An 18,415-nucleotide genomic window follows, 5' to 3' on the forward strand; every position below is an offset into this window, starting at 1 on the left:
CTACCTGGGCCTGGCAGGCCTGTCCACTCCCTCCTCTGACAAGGTCAGGGATGGAATGTTGGCGCTCTGGAGTCTATTGAACATCTCTCAGGACTCGAGATCTGACTCCCTCTCTTAATTCCGTCAGAGAACATTCATTCCTCACTCGGAGAGCTCAGGGACCAGTTGGGGAGGTGTTCAGTAAACCCCTAAGTTAAACATCAACAGCTGTAACAAGCGCCACGCAGAAAGTAGAATAATAATTAGTTTCTGGGGCTGCTGCCCAGGTTGGTGGTCGGGGGGCGTTGGGGGGCTCTCTAGGGAGGTGGCATTTGAGCACAGACCAGAATGATAAAGGTTCCATCCCTGAAGGAAGCCGGAGGAGGCAAATGCCCAGCCGAAGGAACAGCCAGTGCCAAAGCCCCGAGGTAGAACTGGGCTCGGCGTGTTCCTGGAACAGGAAACCGCGGGGGGTGGGGAGGGATTTGGCAGCGGCAGGGCGGCTGCCTTGGCCCCATTTCCCAGAGGAGGATGCTGAGGCGGCCGCCTCCTCAATGCGGGCCGTCAGGGAGAGGGATGGGGAGCGATTCCAGGCCACGAGACCGCCAGGTGGCGCGCAAGCCGCGTGGGCCCTGGTGGCCGCAGCCACGTGACTCCGGGGACCGCAGCCGCGAGCCGGGGCACGTGCCCGGGGGAGCCCTGTGGCGCCACGCGCAGATTGGCCCCGCCGGTTCCTCACCAGTTCGTGGGGGCGGGGCTGCAGCTAGGCCTCATTTTATTCTTCGGACTGGGAGCTACCCCAGCCGGGGATGGATGAGTCGGCGAGGATGAGCGAGTCCGGCTGCTGGGGCCGCCCCCGCGAGCCTCCCCGCGAAGCTCAGCCCCCTTCGCTATCCCTGCACAACCGGGAGCCAGCAGTTTCCATGGGAACTGCAGCCGGGTCTGCGCGCCCAGAAGTAGCCTTCCCGGCACGAGCACAGTTTCCGATCCGACAGGAGCCAGGAGGAACATGCAGCGGGGAACAAGCCATTGGTCGGGGTGCCCGGGGTCGCCAGCGAGGTCGGCAGCCCAGGCAAATCCAAATAGGGACAGCCGGGGACCCGCATCGCCACCGCCCCGACTGCGCGGGCCATTACGATTGGTCTTCCCTTTCCATCGGCGTGGCCGGGCTCTCGGCTACTCGCACTTCCATTGGCTCAATCTCGAAGGCATCTTCCCTCAATTGGCCCTCTCAGGGGCCATCCCTGATTGGTCAAATTAGGCTTTCTTCCTTGGGTTTGATGGCGCTCTCGGACAGTCTGGAACCTAAAACGGCGTGCAGGGACGAGGATAGAATTTAGGTTGCGACTCTCAAGTTAGGGGATCCGGGCTACCCCGCCCGCAGCGCCCTGGACCCGGCCGTCGGACCGCTGTCTGTGGTGCTGAAGCCTCACTCGAAGGTGCCCCTAAGTGCTCTAGTGAGAACACCTCCTCGAGACTGGCGGCCGCCCCGACAAAAACGTGCACTCGCGCTCCAAAGGAGACTGCGCCACCCCGTATCGCCTGAGAGAAAGGCCAGGTCCGCCCCCTAGCAGAGAGGGAGCGGGACTCCACAAGCGGATCAATCACGAGCCCCGGAAGCCAGAACATTTACACGGCAAAACCGTCAACCCGAAGTTTATGGGGTCTGAGAAGGGCCTGATGGTTTCCCGGGTCTGTAGGACACCAGCGGGGTTTGCCTAGAAGCCTGAGCCCCAAACTTCTTCACTCCCTTTGGAGCAGGGCCCCTGACTGTGGTATGTCCATTCCCCACCCACTTTGAACTCTAGAGAACCTACCCTGCTCAAAATCCACAGGGCCCCAATTCTTTCTGCAGGCAGAAAAGGTCTTCAGCTACCCCCACCTTCCTCCATGTGGTTCTCCCAAATCTGGGAGGGACCCAGGAGACCCAGGCCTCTGTTCAGTGAAGTCCTGGCTCCTCGTCCCTCTACAGTCTTCAACGTGGACAGCACCTTCTGAAGGCAGTACAATCGAGACATCATTACCTCCTCACCCTCTCTGCTTCTCCAGCTCCGGGGTACTGGACAGAGGGGAACGCTTCCTGTCTTCCAGGCCGAAAGCCCGCCCAAGAAGGGGCGCCAACGCAGGAAGTAAGATCCACGAGGGCAAAAGGGCCCGAATCTGGCAATTGGAGCCCCCAAGTTGTGTGTGCTTTCTGTGTGTGCGAAGTCCTGGCCAGCGCGCGCTCGCTTCCACCTGCCGCGCCGTCGGGCGCCGCGAGGAGGCGGGGCTCGGTTGCCGCAGCCAATAAGCGACGCCGGCGCTAGCAGCTGCTGCTATAAAGGGCTGGGGGCGGCGGCGGCGCGGCCCAGAGCGCGGAGCGCGCAGCGAGGGCCGGAGGGAGGGAGGGAGGGCGGGCGAGGGGAGAGGACTGAACACCGGGGACCGGACCAGCCAGGCCGAGGGGCGGCGGCGAAAGGCAGAGCGCCGAGATCTCTGTCGGGAAGCGCAACCTCCCCGGGCCCCGCGGGGCCGCGCAGGGGGCGTTCTCAATCCCGCGCCCGCTCCCTCTTTCCATCCCCTGCTGCCCGCAGGCCACCCCGGGGCCCGGTTATCCGCGCTCGCGTACCCGGGCTCGGGCCCGTCCCCGGCCCTCGAGGGATCCGCTGCCCTCACCGAGACCTCTGCAGCGGCCGCACCAGAGGCCGCCCCGGCAGGACCCCGGCGTGAGCATCGAGCGCCCCCCAAAGAGTGCACGACCCCCGGAGCCGCCCTCAACACGGACCGCGCCCGCCGGGCACACAAGAATGGTCACTGTAGGTATTCCCCTGTCGCTGAGAGGGAACCTAATCGGAGAGGGTTTAGGCACAGGCTCCGAGGAGATGGGGTGGGGTGGGGGGGTAGGACCAGGCCTAGCTAGGCCCGGGTGGGGGGGTAGGACCGAGCCTCGGGGCCTAAGTGTGGGCAGAGCCGCGCCCAGAGTGCTGGGGGCGCTTAGAGTTTGGCTTGAGAGGCCTTGGGGAATCGACCTGTGTTTCGGAGGACATCCTACGGAGCCCTGGGGGCGGAATTGCCCCCTTCAGCAGGCCTGATGGGGGAGGGGCCGCGGCGGCGGAGGATGCCTCCTCCATCCAGGCCCGGACTCAGCAGGCCTCCCAGGCAAACGCAGGGCCCCAATCACTGGTGCTGGGCCAGGACCAGGCGGCAAGGAGTCCCCGAGAGCCCCAGGGAAGGGGTGGCGTCGGATCGCGAGCCCTGGGCCTCGACCGCACCCGGGAGCCGGGCATCTCGTCCTCGAGCCCGTCGACCTTGCGGCAAGCGGGGAGGGGAGAGGAGGGGGCGCGCCCGGAGGCCCCGCGGGCCCGCCGCCACCACCGCCGCGTCCCTTTGTTTCTCGGCGCTTCTTCGCGGGCCGTAGCCTCGCGCGGGCGCTTCAGGCTGCGGGGAGGGGGAGGGGAGAGAAGGGCCCGCGGGGGGGGTTAATGCTCCGCCGCTCCTGAGCCCCCGCCTCCAGGGGATGGGGAAAGGGGCTCAGGCAGACCCCCCCTAGACCAGGTCAAGGCGCCCCACCCTGCCAGAGCTCAGGGCCGCGGGGTGACCTTGAACGCGCCCGCCGGCCCGCCCGCCGGCGCCCGTCGCCCAGCGCCGGTGCTTTCAGCAGCCGCCGAGCTGGTCAGCTCCCGAGCGCCCAGCCACGCCCGGCCACGCCCTTTCTTACCACGCCCCTGCCCCGCCCATCTAGACCCCGCCCCCGGGGCCCCAGGGGCCCGGCCTCGCCCGAGCCCTCGGATTTCCACTCCACTCGGCAGCCCGGGCGTATCCCGGGGGCGGGGCTGGCCAATTTTAGCCCCACCCCGGCTCCACCCCCGCCCCCGCCGCGCGACTCTGCTCCCCGCGCCGCCGAGCGTCCTTTGTCTGGTCCCAGCGCCCGGGCCTCCTTCTTTCGCTCTTTCTGTCTCTCAGGTCTCTGCGTGTGTGTCTCTGTACCCTGTATCTCTTTCCGGACCTCTTTTTCGAGTAGTAGCGAGCATAATGGGTAGGAGGATGTTTAGCACTCCCTCCATACCTGGGCCTCTCCCCGTCCAGACCTTGAGACCCACCCACCTGGCTCTGAGAAAGGAGGCCTGAGAGAGGCCACCCTTTTCTGCTGTGTGATCTCAGGCCAGCTCCTTTCCCTCGCTGTCTCACGCTCCTCACCCAGGTCTAGGAACGCGAGTGAGGCCTCCTGAGGACCCTCAGCACCCCCAGAACAGCCCAGCATACATTGCTCTGATCTCTGCCCCATTTGAAAAAGGGAAGCTGATGCACAAAGGGGAGAACGTGTGGTCAGAGGTCACACAAGGGCCTTGGAGCCCTCGGAGTCCTGGTCACTCTGATGGAGAGTACTCAGGCAGAGACCTACCACTGAGACAGGCTGGGAGGAAGTCAGAGGATGAGTTGAGACAGTGATGGCCCTGCAGGAAGGGAGAAGGACCCAGAAGTAGGAGGCTCACTTAGCACCACGTGGTGGTCCAGCCTTACCATGCATAGCCATTCAATGCCCTATTGTCGTGGGTGCCTAAGCATCTGTCACTGTGACTAGGACCAGGGGCGCAGCTGGAGGCCAAGGGGGTCTGACACAGCAAAATGATCTCAGGTGTGTTCACTGCAAAAATCCATATGTCAGATGTTTGTATGATGGTACAAAAGAGTTGGAGGAAGAGAGAGAGGGAAGGGGAGACAGAGAAGGGTTCAGAGGGGAAAGAAGGATGGAGGGGAGAGACTCGGACAGAGGAGAAGAGAAACAGGAAAAGTAGCAGAAGGAGGGAAAGACCCAGAGGAAGAGCCAGAGAGAGTGTGGGTGGGAGTGGGGGGTAGTTTCCCACTTGCTTCGTCTTTAATCTGCCTTCCTCCCTCTGACTTCACCTCTCCATCCCTGTCCTGGGACAGTCCTTAGCCCTCAGGAGACCTCACAGGTCTCCGTGATCCCTGTGTCATCCTGGGCCATGCATTTGCTGTGGGCTGAAGCCCGAGAGGGTGTGGCCTCCACCAATCCGATCCCCATTAGCAGCTCAGCCGGCTCAGCCTCAGAGGAAATGCGACACTGATCCCTTTAAGCTCTGGCACAGATGCGAGGGAGATGGGGTGGGGGGAGGTTGAGACTAGCAGGCTGGGCTTCAAGATCCCTAGTGGGAACCCCCCCAATCTCCTCTTAACCCCATGCAAGTTGAGGACAGCATTCAGGGAGGTGGAGAACCAGTAACCTTGTAGGCTCCAGGGTCATCAGATCAAGAAATCAAACCTGAAAACCATCCCTGCCACTTGCTTGTCATCCTGGGCAAGTCACAGTTTCCTTTCACCATAAATTTCTCCATTTGAGAAATGGAGGTGCTCTCCAGCTTTCAGCATGATTGTGGAAAAGCAATGAAAATTATACATGTTCAGTGCACATAGTAGGGCTTCCAAAGCTGGAGTCTGATGTGTCTTGCGTACTATGTCCTGCTTTTGGGGGCTTCCATAGACATCATCAACTGATCACAGAATTCTAGCTTGCTGAACCCAGACATAAATTCAGACTCCAGCTCTCCATACATGGGGGACCTCTGTAGCATATTTTCAGTGGTCGGACAAAGGCCCAGAGAGGCAGCATGAGTGTCAAAGGACACACAGTGAGGAGGGTGGAAGCAGCAGCTTGGTGGCAGGTAGTAAATAACTTGTTGAGTTGAATGAGTAGACTCGGCCAACAGAGTAGGTTTAAACGTAGTGATGCCCAGGGCTTGGTGTTGAGTGGGTGCTCGGCTTTGCTTTGTTATTATTATCTTTATTATTGGCCATTTCACTAAGAGAGTGGACTCTGGAGTCTAAACCCTGGATTTGAATTCTTGGTCTACTTTTTGCGTGCTACCCGACCTTGTTTCAATCCCTTCTCTTTCAATGAGACTCAGCTTTCTCACCTGTCATCTGTTAAATGATGAAAAGAGCTCCATAACATTCAATGTTGGGAGAACTGCCTGGGAATTTCCACACAGAGAATGTTGTCTGGCACCTAGCAGGCCCTCAACTCATGGCTATGTTATTAGTCAAGTGTTGTTTTAAGACCAGGATGCTGATATGTGGAGTGTACGTTATTGCTTTCTTTCAGGAGCCTGCGGCAGACATTGCTAATCAACCCAGTCTGTGTTCCTGGTGAGCCTGGATGTGGCTTCAGAATAATCCTCCAGGGAATTCCCCAGTGGTCCGGAGGTTAGGATTCCATGCTCTCTCTGCTGAGGACCCGGGTTTAATCCCCCATTGGGGAACTAACATCCCATAGCTTCATGATGCAGCCAAGAATGGAAAAAAATAAAATCAAAGAATAATTCTCCAGGCAGATCTCCCAGACAGCCACTCCCAGCCAATTGGAGCTGCAGGGCAGTTGACCCTCTGAGCCATCCTTTAAATAAGAATAAATGACAAGGAAGCAGAGGCCCAAAGAAGAGCTAAGATTGTCCCTGAGGACATACAGCCATATGGTGGCAGAGCTGCCCCCAATGTACTGGCCAGTCATTAAAAACAGCTCTGAAGTCCAGCATATCCAGGTTTGAAATCAAGTTCTCCATTTATATCATGCAGTGTCTCTGAGTTCTTTCCCGGGTACCTGACACGGGAGGTTTCAGTGGAGTGGGATGATTATTAACAGCAGGACTGGTGGACAGGACAAGCCTGCTTCCACTTCCCATGACCGTGTATATGGCAGACATAGCCAACTGATCCCAGAATGCTTTCAGCTGCACCCACGATCAGCTTTAGATTGTTCTCCAGTCACTATACTGGTAGTTTGTTGGAGTTTTCAACAGAATGGAACAGAGGTCCAGAAGTGTGAAGCAGCATACCTAAGGACACAGCTGGAAAATGTGAGCCAGCACTAGGCTTCATTGGCAGTAGAAGTCGGAACTACAGACTTGTAATCATTAAAGCTCATGTGCAAATCCCTGGTTCACCATTTAGGGACTGCATGATCTTGGTAATTTTTTTAACATCTTTGAACCTCACTCTCCTCATCTGTTGTCTTAGTCAGCTCAGGCTGACTAAAATACCATTAACTGGGTGGCTTAAACAACAGACATTTATTTCTCATAGTTCTGGAGGCTGAGAAGTCCAAGATCGAGGTGTGAGCTGATTTGGTTTTGTGGTGAGGGCCAGCTTCCTGGTTTGCAGATGGTTATATTATCACTGTCTTCATATGGTGGAGAGAGATCATCTGTCCCTTTTTATAAGGTTCCATCCTCATGACCTAATTACCTCCCAAATGCCCCGCCTCCAAATACGATCTCACTGGGGATAAGGGTTTCAACATATGAATTTGGAGGGACAAAAGCATTTAGTCCATATGCATGCATACCAAGTTGCTTCATTCGTGTCCAACTCTTTGCAACTCTATGGACCATAACCCGTCAGGCTTCTCTGTCCATGGGATTTTCCATGCAAGAATATTGGAGTGGGTTGCCATGCCCTCCTCCAGAGGATCTTCCCAACCCAGGGGTCAAACCGCCATCTCTTATTCTCCTGAATTGGCAGGCAGGTTCTTTACCACTAGTGCCCTCTGGAAAGCCCATTTAGTCCACAGTATCTCTCTCTCTCTCTCTCTTTTTTTTTTTTTTTTTTTTTCTGTAGCATCTCTTAAAAAGGCTTCCCAGGTGGCTCAGTGGTAAAAAACCTGCCTGCCAATGCAGGAGACACAGGTTCAATCCCTGAGCCAGGAAGATCCCCTGGAAAAGGAAATGGCAACCCACTCCAGTTTTCTTTCCTGGGAAATCCCACAGATGGAGGAGCCTGGTTGGCTACAGTCCATGGGATTCAAAAGAGTCAGATTAGATTTAGCACCTAAACATTTCTTAAGCTGAGGAAATAAAACCCTCTTCTTTCCAGAGTTGTGAATAAGAAAAAAAAAAAATTGCTTGTAGAGGGCCTTGCTCTGTGCCTAGTACACAGTATGCCTGAAATTTGGGAACAACTATGGTTATATTTTGGGGCAGGGATGACTGAGATGATGTGAACCTGCTGGCTCTTTCTAATTCCATCACCACAATAGACATTGCTAATCAATCACAAATGGTCTTTCCTCCTAAAACTGAATGTGGCTTTAAATCCTTCTTAATTCATCCCTCTAGGAAGACTCTACCAATCTATTCGGGTTTCTAGGTGAGGGCAACCTATTCACCAGCTGTGCCATAGAAGAAAACCTAAGGAAATGCTGGATATTTTCCTTTCTCATGCCCATGACAGACAATACCAACCAATCCCAGCACTGTTTCCTTCTGAGCCCAGATGTGGCTTTAAAATTCTTCTCTACATGACTCTTAAGATAGCCATGGCTAATTTTTTGAATTTTCAGCAAAGTGAGTCAGAGGCCCCCAAGAGAATAAGGAGTATATCCAAGGACACAAAACAAGGAGTTGGAGCTGGTACCTGACATCATAGAGAATGGTAGAGGGTGGTCTTCAGGCGCAGACAGGTCTGCATTTGCATTCCAAATGCCACCACTGACATGCTGTGTGACTTCAATAAGTTCCTTAACATCTCTGAGCCCCATATTTCTTGTCATAGCGTAATTAACTTCTACTGAGCTGTTGCATGGATCAAAAACCATGGTGTCCCACTCCTTGTGACCCCGTGGACTGTAGCCCGCCAGGTTCCTCTGTCCATGGGATTCTCCAGGAACAATACTGGAGTGGGTAGTATTCTCCCCACAGTGCTGGGATTGGTTAGAATACCAATCTGTCATGGGCATGAGAAGGGAAAGTAGCCAGCATTTCCTTAGGTCTTCTCCTATGGCACAGTTGGTGAATAGGTTGCCCTCACCTAGAAACCCAAATAGATTGGTAGAGTCTTCCTTATATATGGACTTTTTCCAGGTAAAAGATTCCCTTCTCCAGGGGATCTTCCCAACCCAGAAGTTGAACCAGGGTTTCCTGCATTGCAGGCAGATTCTTTACCGTCTGAGCCACCAGTGAAGCCCATTCTTGAAGAGGTTAAAAATCCCAAAGAACCATCAAAAAATGTGGCAAATCAAATCAAACAATGTATATAAACAAAACTGCAATATGACCAAGTTTAGTTTAGCTTAGGAAAGTTGACTTAATATTAGAGAATCAATTAATGCAATTCATGATTGTAATATAGTAAAGCAAAAAAATCATTTCAATAGATGTAGAAAAAGATAGTCAATAAAATTCAATATCCATTCCTTTAAAAAATATCTTGTTAGGATACTAGAAATAAAATTAAACATTCTTAACTTGATGAAGGTCATCTACCAAAAAACCTATAGAAAAGATAATATTTAGCTGTGAAATATTTACAGCATTTCCTTTAATGTTTCAAGAATAAAAAAGCCACTATCACAAGGTAGCCCCTGCAATAAGACAAGAAAAATAAATAATAGGTATAGATTGGCAATAAAGAAAAGTATCATTATTTGCAGATGTTATTATACAAAAAAATCCAAAATGGCTCAGTGGAAAAACAGGTGGGGGGCGTATAAATGCCCAGTGGGAAAATTATGCATGAAGCAAAAGAAATATTAACATATTTGGATAGGACTTGCCTTTGGTGGGAAGAGCAAAGTACAAGATCAGGAATGGTATTGTGAGGGTTTCAAAGCTAATTTAAAAGGTTGCAATTTTAATTCTGAATACCAAAGTATTCATTTCATTATTCTAAAAATGTAGATTGGTTTTAGACAAACAGGCAAGCATACATGCAAAAGGGCATATATGGCATTTATATATGGACTTTTTCCAGGTAAAATCACACATAAAATGCTTTGCCCAGTGCTCAAGGAATGGGAGGGGCTGTGAGAATAAAACCTTATCCCCTCTGAATGTTCAAGCCTATGTCAGACATGACACATCTGTCACCACAAACCCTGGTGTGGGGACAGGGCCATGAGTGGGTGTGGCCTGTTGTCTCCAGCAGATACTCGGCGCCATGGAGTCTCAGGTGGCAGGGGGCCCGGCCGGCCCGGCCCTGCCCAACGGGCCACTCCTTGGTACAAACGGAGCCACTGATGACAGCAAGACCAACCTCATTGTCAACTACTTGCCCCAGAATATGACCCAGGATGAGTTCAAGAGTCTCTTCGGCAGCATTGGTGACATCGAGTCCTGCAAGTTGGTTCGGGACAAGATCACAGGTGTGGCTTCTGGCGGGTAGGGGTAGCCACAGAAGTACATGTGTGGTGTGGAGCCAGAGGTGACCCCGGGTGGGAGGTGATGAGAGCAGGTGGGACCCTCGTGGAGTCTGAGGTATGATGGGGAGCCAGGTGTGAACCCAAGTAGCAGCAGGTGGGACCTTGGTGGAGTGTGAGGTATGATGGGGAGACAGATGCAACCCTAGGTGGGATACTGGAAGGGTCTGAGGTGTCCTGGGGATAGGGTGGTACACTGGGGGAATAAATAAGGGTGGAATCCTGGTTCTCATAACCGTGATGGGGGTGGTCAGCCTCTCAGGCCTGGGTCTGGGAGGACCCTGGCAGGTCATTGTCCTGGTCCTGCCTGCAGGGCAGAGCCTCGGCTACGGGTTTGTGAACTACTCTGACCCCAACGATGCAGACAAAGCCATCAACACCCTCAACGGCCTCAAACTGCAGACGAAGACCATCAAGGTCAGCGCCCTCGTTCCTGTGACTCCCCATCTTGGCTGTGCCCATTTCCTCTTTATTACCACCCATCTGAACTGACCCTTCCACTGCCACCCAACCCTCTCGGCCGTACCCTCCCCACATGTCCATTCCCCCTACGGCCACCCATCTTCCCCCATGGCTCATCCCTTAAGGGGTTCAAATCATTCCCCGAAGGCTTTCCGGCTAGGGCCCCAGAGCCAATGACTGCCTCTCTGAATCTCCGTTTCTTCACCTGTTGATGGGGAGATGATCAACCCCACATTCTCTGGCAACTCAAGGAGTCAGCCAGGCCCTGGAGGTCCCAATCCCTCAGCTGTAGGAGAGAGTGACCAGGGTCTGGTGTGCAGCCCCCTCCCTGCCTTTGTCATGGAAATGGGGGAGAGGGGGGGCCCATCTGCCATCTGGAGCCTAACTAGGGTCTGGGAGGGTGGGATTAGGAGTGGGCCCTTCCCCCACCTTTGTGCAATGCCCCTCCCCCGCCATGACCTCCCCTCTCAGCAGCTGCAGCTGGGACCCTGCGAGCCCAGGTTCCCTGGGAAGGGGGGGTGGGAATCACCATGGAAACCCCCTCTCCGGGTTTGCCTGGGGGTGTCTGGGCTCCGCCCCACAAATCTGCTTCTGAATCCTGAGGGAGGGTAGGCTGGGGAGGATGCCCATCTGGACCCCAGTTTGCCATAAAAACAGAGGTGCTGGAATCTCTTCCTCTCCCTGATGTGGAGGCTGACAAGCGTCTGATGGGTCCCTCTGTGGCCAAGTAGACCCAGAAGCCCCCAGGTTGTGAGGATGGACCCTAGTGATGAACTGTATAACCCAGAAGTCTACTGTATGCAGGTGATGTGGCATGTGTGTATGGTGTGTGGCACCCTAGGCTGTAAGACATGGTGTTTGTGGACCCCATGGCTATGTAAGTGGCTGTTATCATGTGGGTCTGGCTGTTATAGACTTGGGTTGTGTTACTATGTGTCTCTGAGGACAGGGTGTTTTTTTGGTAGGTGCTTTGTGACACATTGCAACTCTGGCTGTGACCTGGTGGGGCTGTGTGGGTGTGTCTTGCTGTGACAGGGTGTTTGTGTGTTATGGAGAAATTGTGTGGGTGTGTCTACCTGTGCCCCATTCGGGGTGGAATGTGTGTGACACTGAGGGCTTATGCAGTGGTGTGACAGGTGTGTGGTTGGTTCTGTGATGCTCCCTGTAATTACCCTGGAGTTCCATGAATGTGACAATGGCCTTGTGTCCCCCTCCAAGTGGTGTAGTCCCCGGAGCTGTGCAGTGGGTATCCCAGTGAGGCCATGTGTGTGTGTGTGTGTGTGTGTGTGCACGCGCCTGGGTGGCTGTGGTGTTTGGCTGGTCCTAACTAGGTGTTCCAGCAGGTTGTACCCCAAATATTTCCAGCCAGCCATCATGTGCCAAGCCCTATCCTGGTCAAGGGGTGTAGGAGGAGCCCATACCCAGGTGAAGGACCTGGGTCAGCCCACGTCATGGAAGGATGGGAAAGGACCCTGAATGCCGACTCTGCCTTGGATGACCCCTGACCCCCAAACCCACCCAGGAGCTCAGCGTCCCTTCCCCTGTCCCCCAGCTCCAATCCATCAACAAGTCGACATCCCTAAAAAAAGGCACAGCCCCTAGGGTGGGGAAGAGTGGAAGCCATCAAATACATTGCCATGAGTTTTCATTGTTATTACAGAAATAATAGCAGCTGTGGTGTTTGTCCTTTAGTTTTCTGGAGGACCCCAGATGTGCACAATCACATCAATTAGAATCCCCCTGCCCCCACCCTAGAAGCAATACACCCTTGGCCCAATTTATTCATTTTTTAATTAGTGACTTCTAGTGAAGTAATATGCCCTCGCAACTCACCTCCCTAAACAAAAGCTGGACCCTTGACAATGACCTCCTCTACCCAGAGGTTAATTCAGAAGAAACAGAAAGATAGACATCAGCAGAAGTAAGGGAGGAAGGAGCTTATCCTACCACCCCCTGCCCCCAATAGCTCTAGCTCACCCTGTTAGCGTTTAGGGGTGGGCCCTCTAGACCATGTTTCCAGGACATTGATAAACACACAATGAGATGGGGTCACACAATAGTCACTGCTCTATAAATGGACTTTTCTTTCCCCCACTTTACAATACTCACCACTGTTTCAGGGAAATAAATATACATGTCCACCATTTTTCAAACAGTTGCAGAGAGTTTCATTGTTGGGCTGGACCACAATTAATGAATCGAAGGGTCATAGGGAAATGTGTCTATTTCATAACTGAGAGAAGGGCTTTGAAAGAGGAACGGGGCTAAGGGTGGAGGACCAAACGCGGATGGGAAAGGACCAGGAGAATATTTCAAATGAGGCATGGAGGAGAAGAAAGGCGAGGAAGAGAGTTGGAAGCACAGGGAACAGCAAGCGGAAAGGCCCTGAGGGTGGAGCAAATCTAGTGTTTGGGGAACGTAGCTGGAGGCCTGTGTGCCTGGAATAGAGATGTTGAGGGGGACAGTGGGCTGAAATGAGGAGGGTGGTGGTGATGGGTCAGGTCATGCAAGGCCCTGTGGGCCAATGCGAAGCACTTGAACTCTGACGGTGGAAGACACAGGATTCTAAGCAGAGGGATGTGACCTGGTTCAGATGTTCACAGGTGCCCCCTGGCTGTTGCGGGAGGAACAGCCTGTGGCGGGTGGTGGAGTGGAGCAGGGAACCAGGGCGGAGCCTGCTACACTGGTCTGGATGAGCAACGGGAGGAAAAGGGGGAGAAGTATGTGGATTCTGGATAAGGAGGAAGGTGGAGCCGATAGGATGATGGTGTTTAGATGTGGGTGTGATAGACATGTCAAGGACAACCCGAGGCTGGGAACCTGAGCACCTGGAATGACAGAACTGTCATTACTGAGTGAAGGCAAGTTGGGGTTGCTGAGTGTGACTCCCCCACCATGAAGCCTCCTCACAGGACACCTGGAGGCAGGTATCACACAGGTGTGCCATTCGGGGGCCAGTCCCAGTGCTGGCTCAGACATTTTGGAGCTGTCAGGGTTGAGCTGCAGGCTAAAGATCCAAGTGACCCTGAGGGTGCCCAGTGTAGTACGGAAGAGACCAGCCGGCACCCCAGGTTCACTTTCCAAAGAAGTCAAATGTGTCGATGTTGATGGAATGTCCAGCCTGAGACCATGAGCTAGAGACGCGAAGGTCTCCAAGGTCCCCAGGGAGGCGCGTGACCCCAGAGGCGCAGGTATTTGTCATCGCTCTACGCAGGCCAAGCCACGCCTGTTATCTTGGTCACAGCCACGTCCCCTGTCACCACGCCCCGGTTGACTCCCGCCCACTGCCCATGGTGACTGACTACTCACGGGGTATTTGTTGAGTAAACGGATGAGGGATGTCTGTCGCTCAGCGGCAGTTTGGGTGTTGCCTCACTTTCCCCATCTGTGAAATGGGTCTTGCCGTCAGCCCTATCTGCCTGACCCCCTCCCCCAGGTATCCTATGCCAGACCCAGCTCTGCCTCTATCCGAGATGCGAACCTGTACGTCAGCGGGCTCCCCAAGACCATGAGCCAGAAAGAGATGGAGCAGCTCTTCTCCCAGTACGGCCGCATCATCACTTCTCGCATCCTGGTGGACCAGGTCACAGGTCAGGCTGCCGGGGAGGGCTCATCTGGCGGGGGCATGCAGGTCAGAGACACCCAGGTGGGACCAGAGTGGAGAAACAAATGGCAGCGAGGAGGGGGCGGGGTCACACGGGAGGGGGCGGGGTCACACAGGAGGGGGCGGGGTCCCCATGAAGCCCTCCCGCCCCACTGCAGGTGTCTCTCGGGGAGTGGGATTCATCCGCTTTGACAAGAGGATCGAAGCCGAGGAGGCCATCAAAGGACTGAACGGGCAGAAGCCGCTGGGTGCGGCCGAGCCCATCACGGTCAAGTTTGCCAACAACCCGAGTCAGAAGACGGGCCAGGCCCTGCTCACCCACCTCTACCAGTCGTCAGCCCGGCGCTACGCAGGCCCCCTGCACCATCAGACACAGCGCTTCCGGTGAGCCCCCTGCCGCTCCCTGCCCCCTAGATACCCCAGACCCCCAGAACCAGGGTGCCCTAGGCTTGTAGCTGCCCTCCTTGAACCCCATTCCTGCACAGTGGAGAGACACCAGGACGGCGCCCACACTCTGGGGCTGCTGAGGGCAGAAAAGAGGAAATGTGGGGGCCTGTCGTGTCTTGAGGCCAGGCCCTTGTACACGGCAGGCACTCAATGTGCACAGGCCACTATGAGTATTATTATTGGCGTCAAGAGGTCTAGAACCACCCGATCAGGCCCACCCCGGCTGCCCCCTCCCTTGGGCACGTGGCTCCAGCTGCTGGTTCCACAGGGGCAGGCCACAGAGTGCTCCCTGGGGGGCAGGCACCCTTACTTTTCCTGTTCAGTGATGCCATGAGATAAGAGTCCATCTTGTCCCTTGAGGGACAGAGGGTCCCCAGGGACCCTGAGGCTCAGAGAGGCCATGTCACTTGCCTGACCCAGGCACTTTGGAGAAGAGACTTGAAACTTCCCCTCTAGGGACCCAAGAGCTGGAGTTGGAGGCAGGTGGGGGGGGAGCATGGAAGAGCAAGACTGGGTTTCCGGTGTGGGAGGGCGAGGATGCCAGTGAAGAGTGGGTAGCGGCAGGACAGGCAAGAGGCGGTGCCCGAGTGAGTGACCACGGTTCCGTGCCAGGCGGTGTCCAGCCGGGCGGGGAGCAAACGGGCGGGGGCAGGGCCGGCGGCACTGCTGGACTGCTGGGTGGGGGCGGGGAGGGCAGGCTGGCTGCCCAGTGTCACAGCCAGGGGGTGTGCCCAGAAGCCACCAGTGACCACCCCTTCTGCCTCCACAGGCTGGACAATTTGCTCAACATGGCCTACGGAGTCAAGAGGTAAGAGTGCCCCTGCCCCGCTGCCCCCAGCCCCTCAGTATTCCCTCCTGGGACCTTTGCCCTGATGGAACCCTCCCCCACCTCACCCCCAGGACTGCCCATGTATGGGCATAGTGTGGCCATCAAGAGATCTGGGGGATATTGAGTCTACTAAGTGCCTAGAAAGGGCTACTGTGAAATTTGGACCGGAGGGCCTATCTGTGGCCTTCTGCATTCCATTGAAAGGCAGGCAGGGTTGCCTGGGTCACAGCTGTGCCCCCACTGGCCACTGTTGGTCATCTTTGCTGACGGTCACAGGATGCCGCCGCCTTTCCGCCTCTTAGCTGGCAAGGAACTTTGAGGCCCCTGCTATACTGTACACATCCCTGATCCTCTGAAGGTCCCTGCGTCTATAGCATCAAGACTGAGCTCATGCTGAGTGTCAGGAGCGTGGCTTGGGGCTGGGGACCCAGCAAGTCCCAGTCAGACTTGGCCATGGTGGCCCTGGTGGAAATGAAATGACACTGAGCTTGATGCTTGGCACACAGTGTGGGCTCGCTTGGTGAAAGGCCGCAGTTCTTATTATTATTGTTAATATTATTACTTATTTCAGTCCTCTGGGGAAGGAGACAGATGAACAGTGATCTGGGAGGTGAAGAGGGTGGGAGACAGGTTGATGGGCATCCAATGGAGACATCACTCAGGGCCAGAAGAGAATCAGGGTTCCTGGCAGCAGAGATGGCTATGCAAAGTCCAGGAGGAGAGAGTGAGCCCAGCAATCATATAAACAGCTAAGGCCCTTGGTGTCCTGGGTCCTGAGGTGTAGAGGAGCCTCAGGAAGGCAGGGAGCCAGCGCGGAACGTGGTGAAGCCAGTTCTGCCCCTTCCTCTGTTCTTTCACTCCACACACCCCTCCCGAGGGCTGACTGGTGCTAGGAACTGTTCTGGGCCTGGACGCGGAGGGAACAGAAACTTGCAGGGAAGATGGAGCTGAGAATAAATATCCGATTTAAATAGGAAAAGGCCTGAGGACTTCCCTGGTGGTCCAATGGTTAAGACTCTGAGCTTCCACTGCAGAGGGAGCATGTTCAATCCCTGATCGGAGAACTGAAATCCTGCATGCCTCGAGGTGCAGCCAAAAAAAACCCAAAAAACATACATATGTACATGTGTACCTACTAAGTCACTTCAGTTGTGTCTGACTCTTAGTGACCCCATGGCCTGTAGCCCGCCAGGCTCCTCTGTCCATGGGATTCTCCAGATAAGAATACTGGAGTGGGTTGCCATGCCCTTCTCCAGGGGATCTTCCCGACCCAGGGATGGAACCCAGGTCTCTTATGTCCCCTGCATTGGCAGGTGGGTTCTTTACCACTAGCACCACCTGGGAAGCCCACCTATGTGCATACATATGTACATAAGTAGGAAAAGGCTGAGAGGGCCAGAGGGAGGCGGTGACCACTGTGAGAGTCAGAGGAAGCCACCCCAGGAGGTGACATCTGAGTGGAGACCTGAATAACCAGCAGGGGACACGTAAAGGCCACACTCGCACCCTGGTTCCAGCACTGCCCTTCCGGGTGGGCCTCCTCCTGGCAGGATAGCCAGTGTGGCGAAAGAGGCGGCGTTGCCAAGGGTGAGGTCCGGGTGGTGTCTGAGTGGGTGGTGAGGACAGGAATTGGGTGGGAAGAAATGCCAAGGGGAGGGTGGTAGCCAGGCGAAGGGGAAGGGGCTGAGGACCAGGTGGGGTCCAAGGTCATGGGCTCAGGAGGTGGGTTGGGGCTCAGGGAAGGATCATGGGTGAGGACCTAATGTTCAGAGAGGGTCAGAGGTCAGGACAGGGCTTCAGGTCAGGGTAGAGATGGGGGGCTGGTGGCTCAGAGCATGAGGTTTGAGGTGGATGGGGTCTCAGATGGAGGTCACAGGGCCAATGCAGGGGTCACACAGTCCCGAGGTCACTGCACAGTCAGAGGTCAAGAGGGGTCAGGGGGCATGCCGGGGGTCAGGGCAGAGCCCGCGTGACCCCCAAAGTAGTCCCCTGTCGCTCATCGCCAGGTTCTCACCCATCGCCATCGATGGCATGAGCGGCCTTGCGGGCGTGGGCCTGTCGGGGGGTGCAGCGGGCGCCGGCTGGTGCATCTTCGTGTACAACCTGTCTCCGGAAGCGGACGAGAGCGTTCTGTGGCAGCTGTTCGGGCCCTTCGGGGCGGTCACCAACGTCAAGGTCATCCGTGACTTCACCACCAACAAGTGCAAGGGCTTCGGCTTCGTCACCATGACCAACTACGACGAGGCGGCCATGGCCATCGCCAGCCTCAATGGCTACCGCCTGGGCGAGCGCGTGCTGCAGGTGTCCTTCAAGACCAGCAAACAGCACAAGGCCTGAGGCGCCGCCGCCCTCCCCACCCTCCCCGGGCAGCAGAGACAGAGAGAGAGAGAGAGAGAGAGAGAGAGAGACAGGGGGCCCGAGAGAGACAGCGCAGGCAGACCACGGACGGCACGAGGGCCCTGCGTCCCTGCAGAAGCCACAGGGTGAGCACTTGGTGGGGGGGTCTGCAGGGAATGGGGGGTGCCTGGGGGCCCCCTCCCCCACCCTAACGCCCCTCCCCCCTAGGCTGGGCTGTTCACTCTCTCGTCTTGGTTTCGTTCATGGTGAAGGTTTTTGTTTCCTTTTTCGGCTAAAATGAAAGCAGAGATGTGCCCCTAGCCCACCACTCAACCACCCTCCACGGATGGCTTGGGGTGGGGGGCATTGGGGGTGCCCTCCCAGGCCCCCTTGCCCAGGCCTCCCCAGTTACCTAGGTGAGCCTGAGAGGTGGGGAACAGGTTTAAAAATCCCCAAAAAAGTGAAACATGAGAGGGGTGTGGTCAGCCCTGGCCCAGAGCCCCTTGGTGTGGAATGTGAGGAGCAGGGGGAGGGGCTGGAAACAGAGACAAAATGAAAAAAAAAAGGGGGG

At 55.6% G+C, this 18,415-nt stretch overlaps 1 protein-coding gene across 3 annotated transcripts; it reads left to right on the forward strand.

The window, feature by feature from the left end:
• The first annotated feature begins 2,331 nt into the window (after positions 1 to 2,331).
• On the forward strand, positions 2,332 to 18,409 carry ELAVL3 (ELAV like RNA binding protein 3). Of its 3 annotated transcripts, none has more exons than XM_043466550.1 (7): positions 2,332 to 2,774; positions 9,892 to 10,111; positions 10,479 to 10,582; positions 14,064 to 14,217; positions 14,390 to 14,615; positions 15,448 to 15,486; positions 17,493 to 18,409. In XM_043466550.1, the coding sequence occupies exons 1-7, from the start codon at positions 2,766 to 2,768 to the stop codon at positions 17,842 to 17,844; spliced, it is 1,104 nt and encodes a 367-aa protein (XP_043322485.1). In that variant the 5' UTR covers positions 2,332 to 2,765; the 3' UTR covers positions 17,845 to 18,409. The 3 variants fall into 3 exon arrangements, with proteins under 3 accessions (XP_043322485.1, XP_043322487.1, XP_043322486.1); XM_043466552.1 differs by having other exon boundaries at positions 17,514 to 18,409; XM_043466551.1 differs by having other exon boundaries at positions 9,895 to 10,111.
• Positions 18,410 to 18,415: the final 6 nt, after the last annotated feature.

This window comes from Cervus canadensis, chromosome 4 (assembly GCF_019320065.1).
Source record: "Cervus canadensis isolate Bull #8, Minnesota chromosome 4, ASM1932006v1, whole genome shotgun sequence".
NCBI classification, from domain to species: Eukaryota; Metazoa; Chordata; class Mammalia; order Artiodactyla; family Cervidae; genus Cervus; species Cervus canadensis.

Excerpts from the sequence above, each read along its gene's own strand:
- ELAVL3 (XM_043466550.1), top strand. Across the intron at positions 10,112-10,478 it reads GGTTCGGGACAAGATCACAG|GGCAGAGCCTCGGCTACGGG; the intron begins GTGTGGCTTCTG and ends TCCTGCCTGCAG. Across the intron at positions 14,616-15,447 it reads CATCAGACACAGCGCTTCCG|GCTGGACAATTTGCTCAACA; the intron begins GTGAGCCCCCTG and ends CTGCCTCCACAG.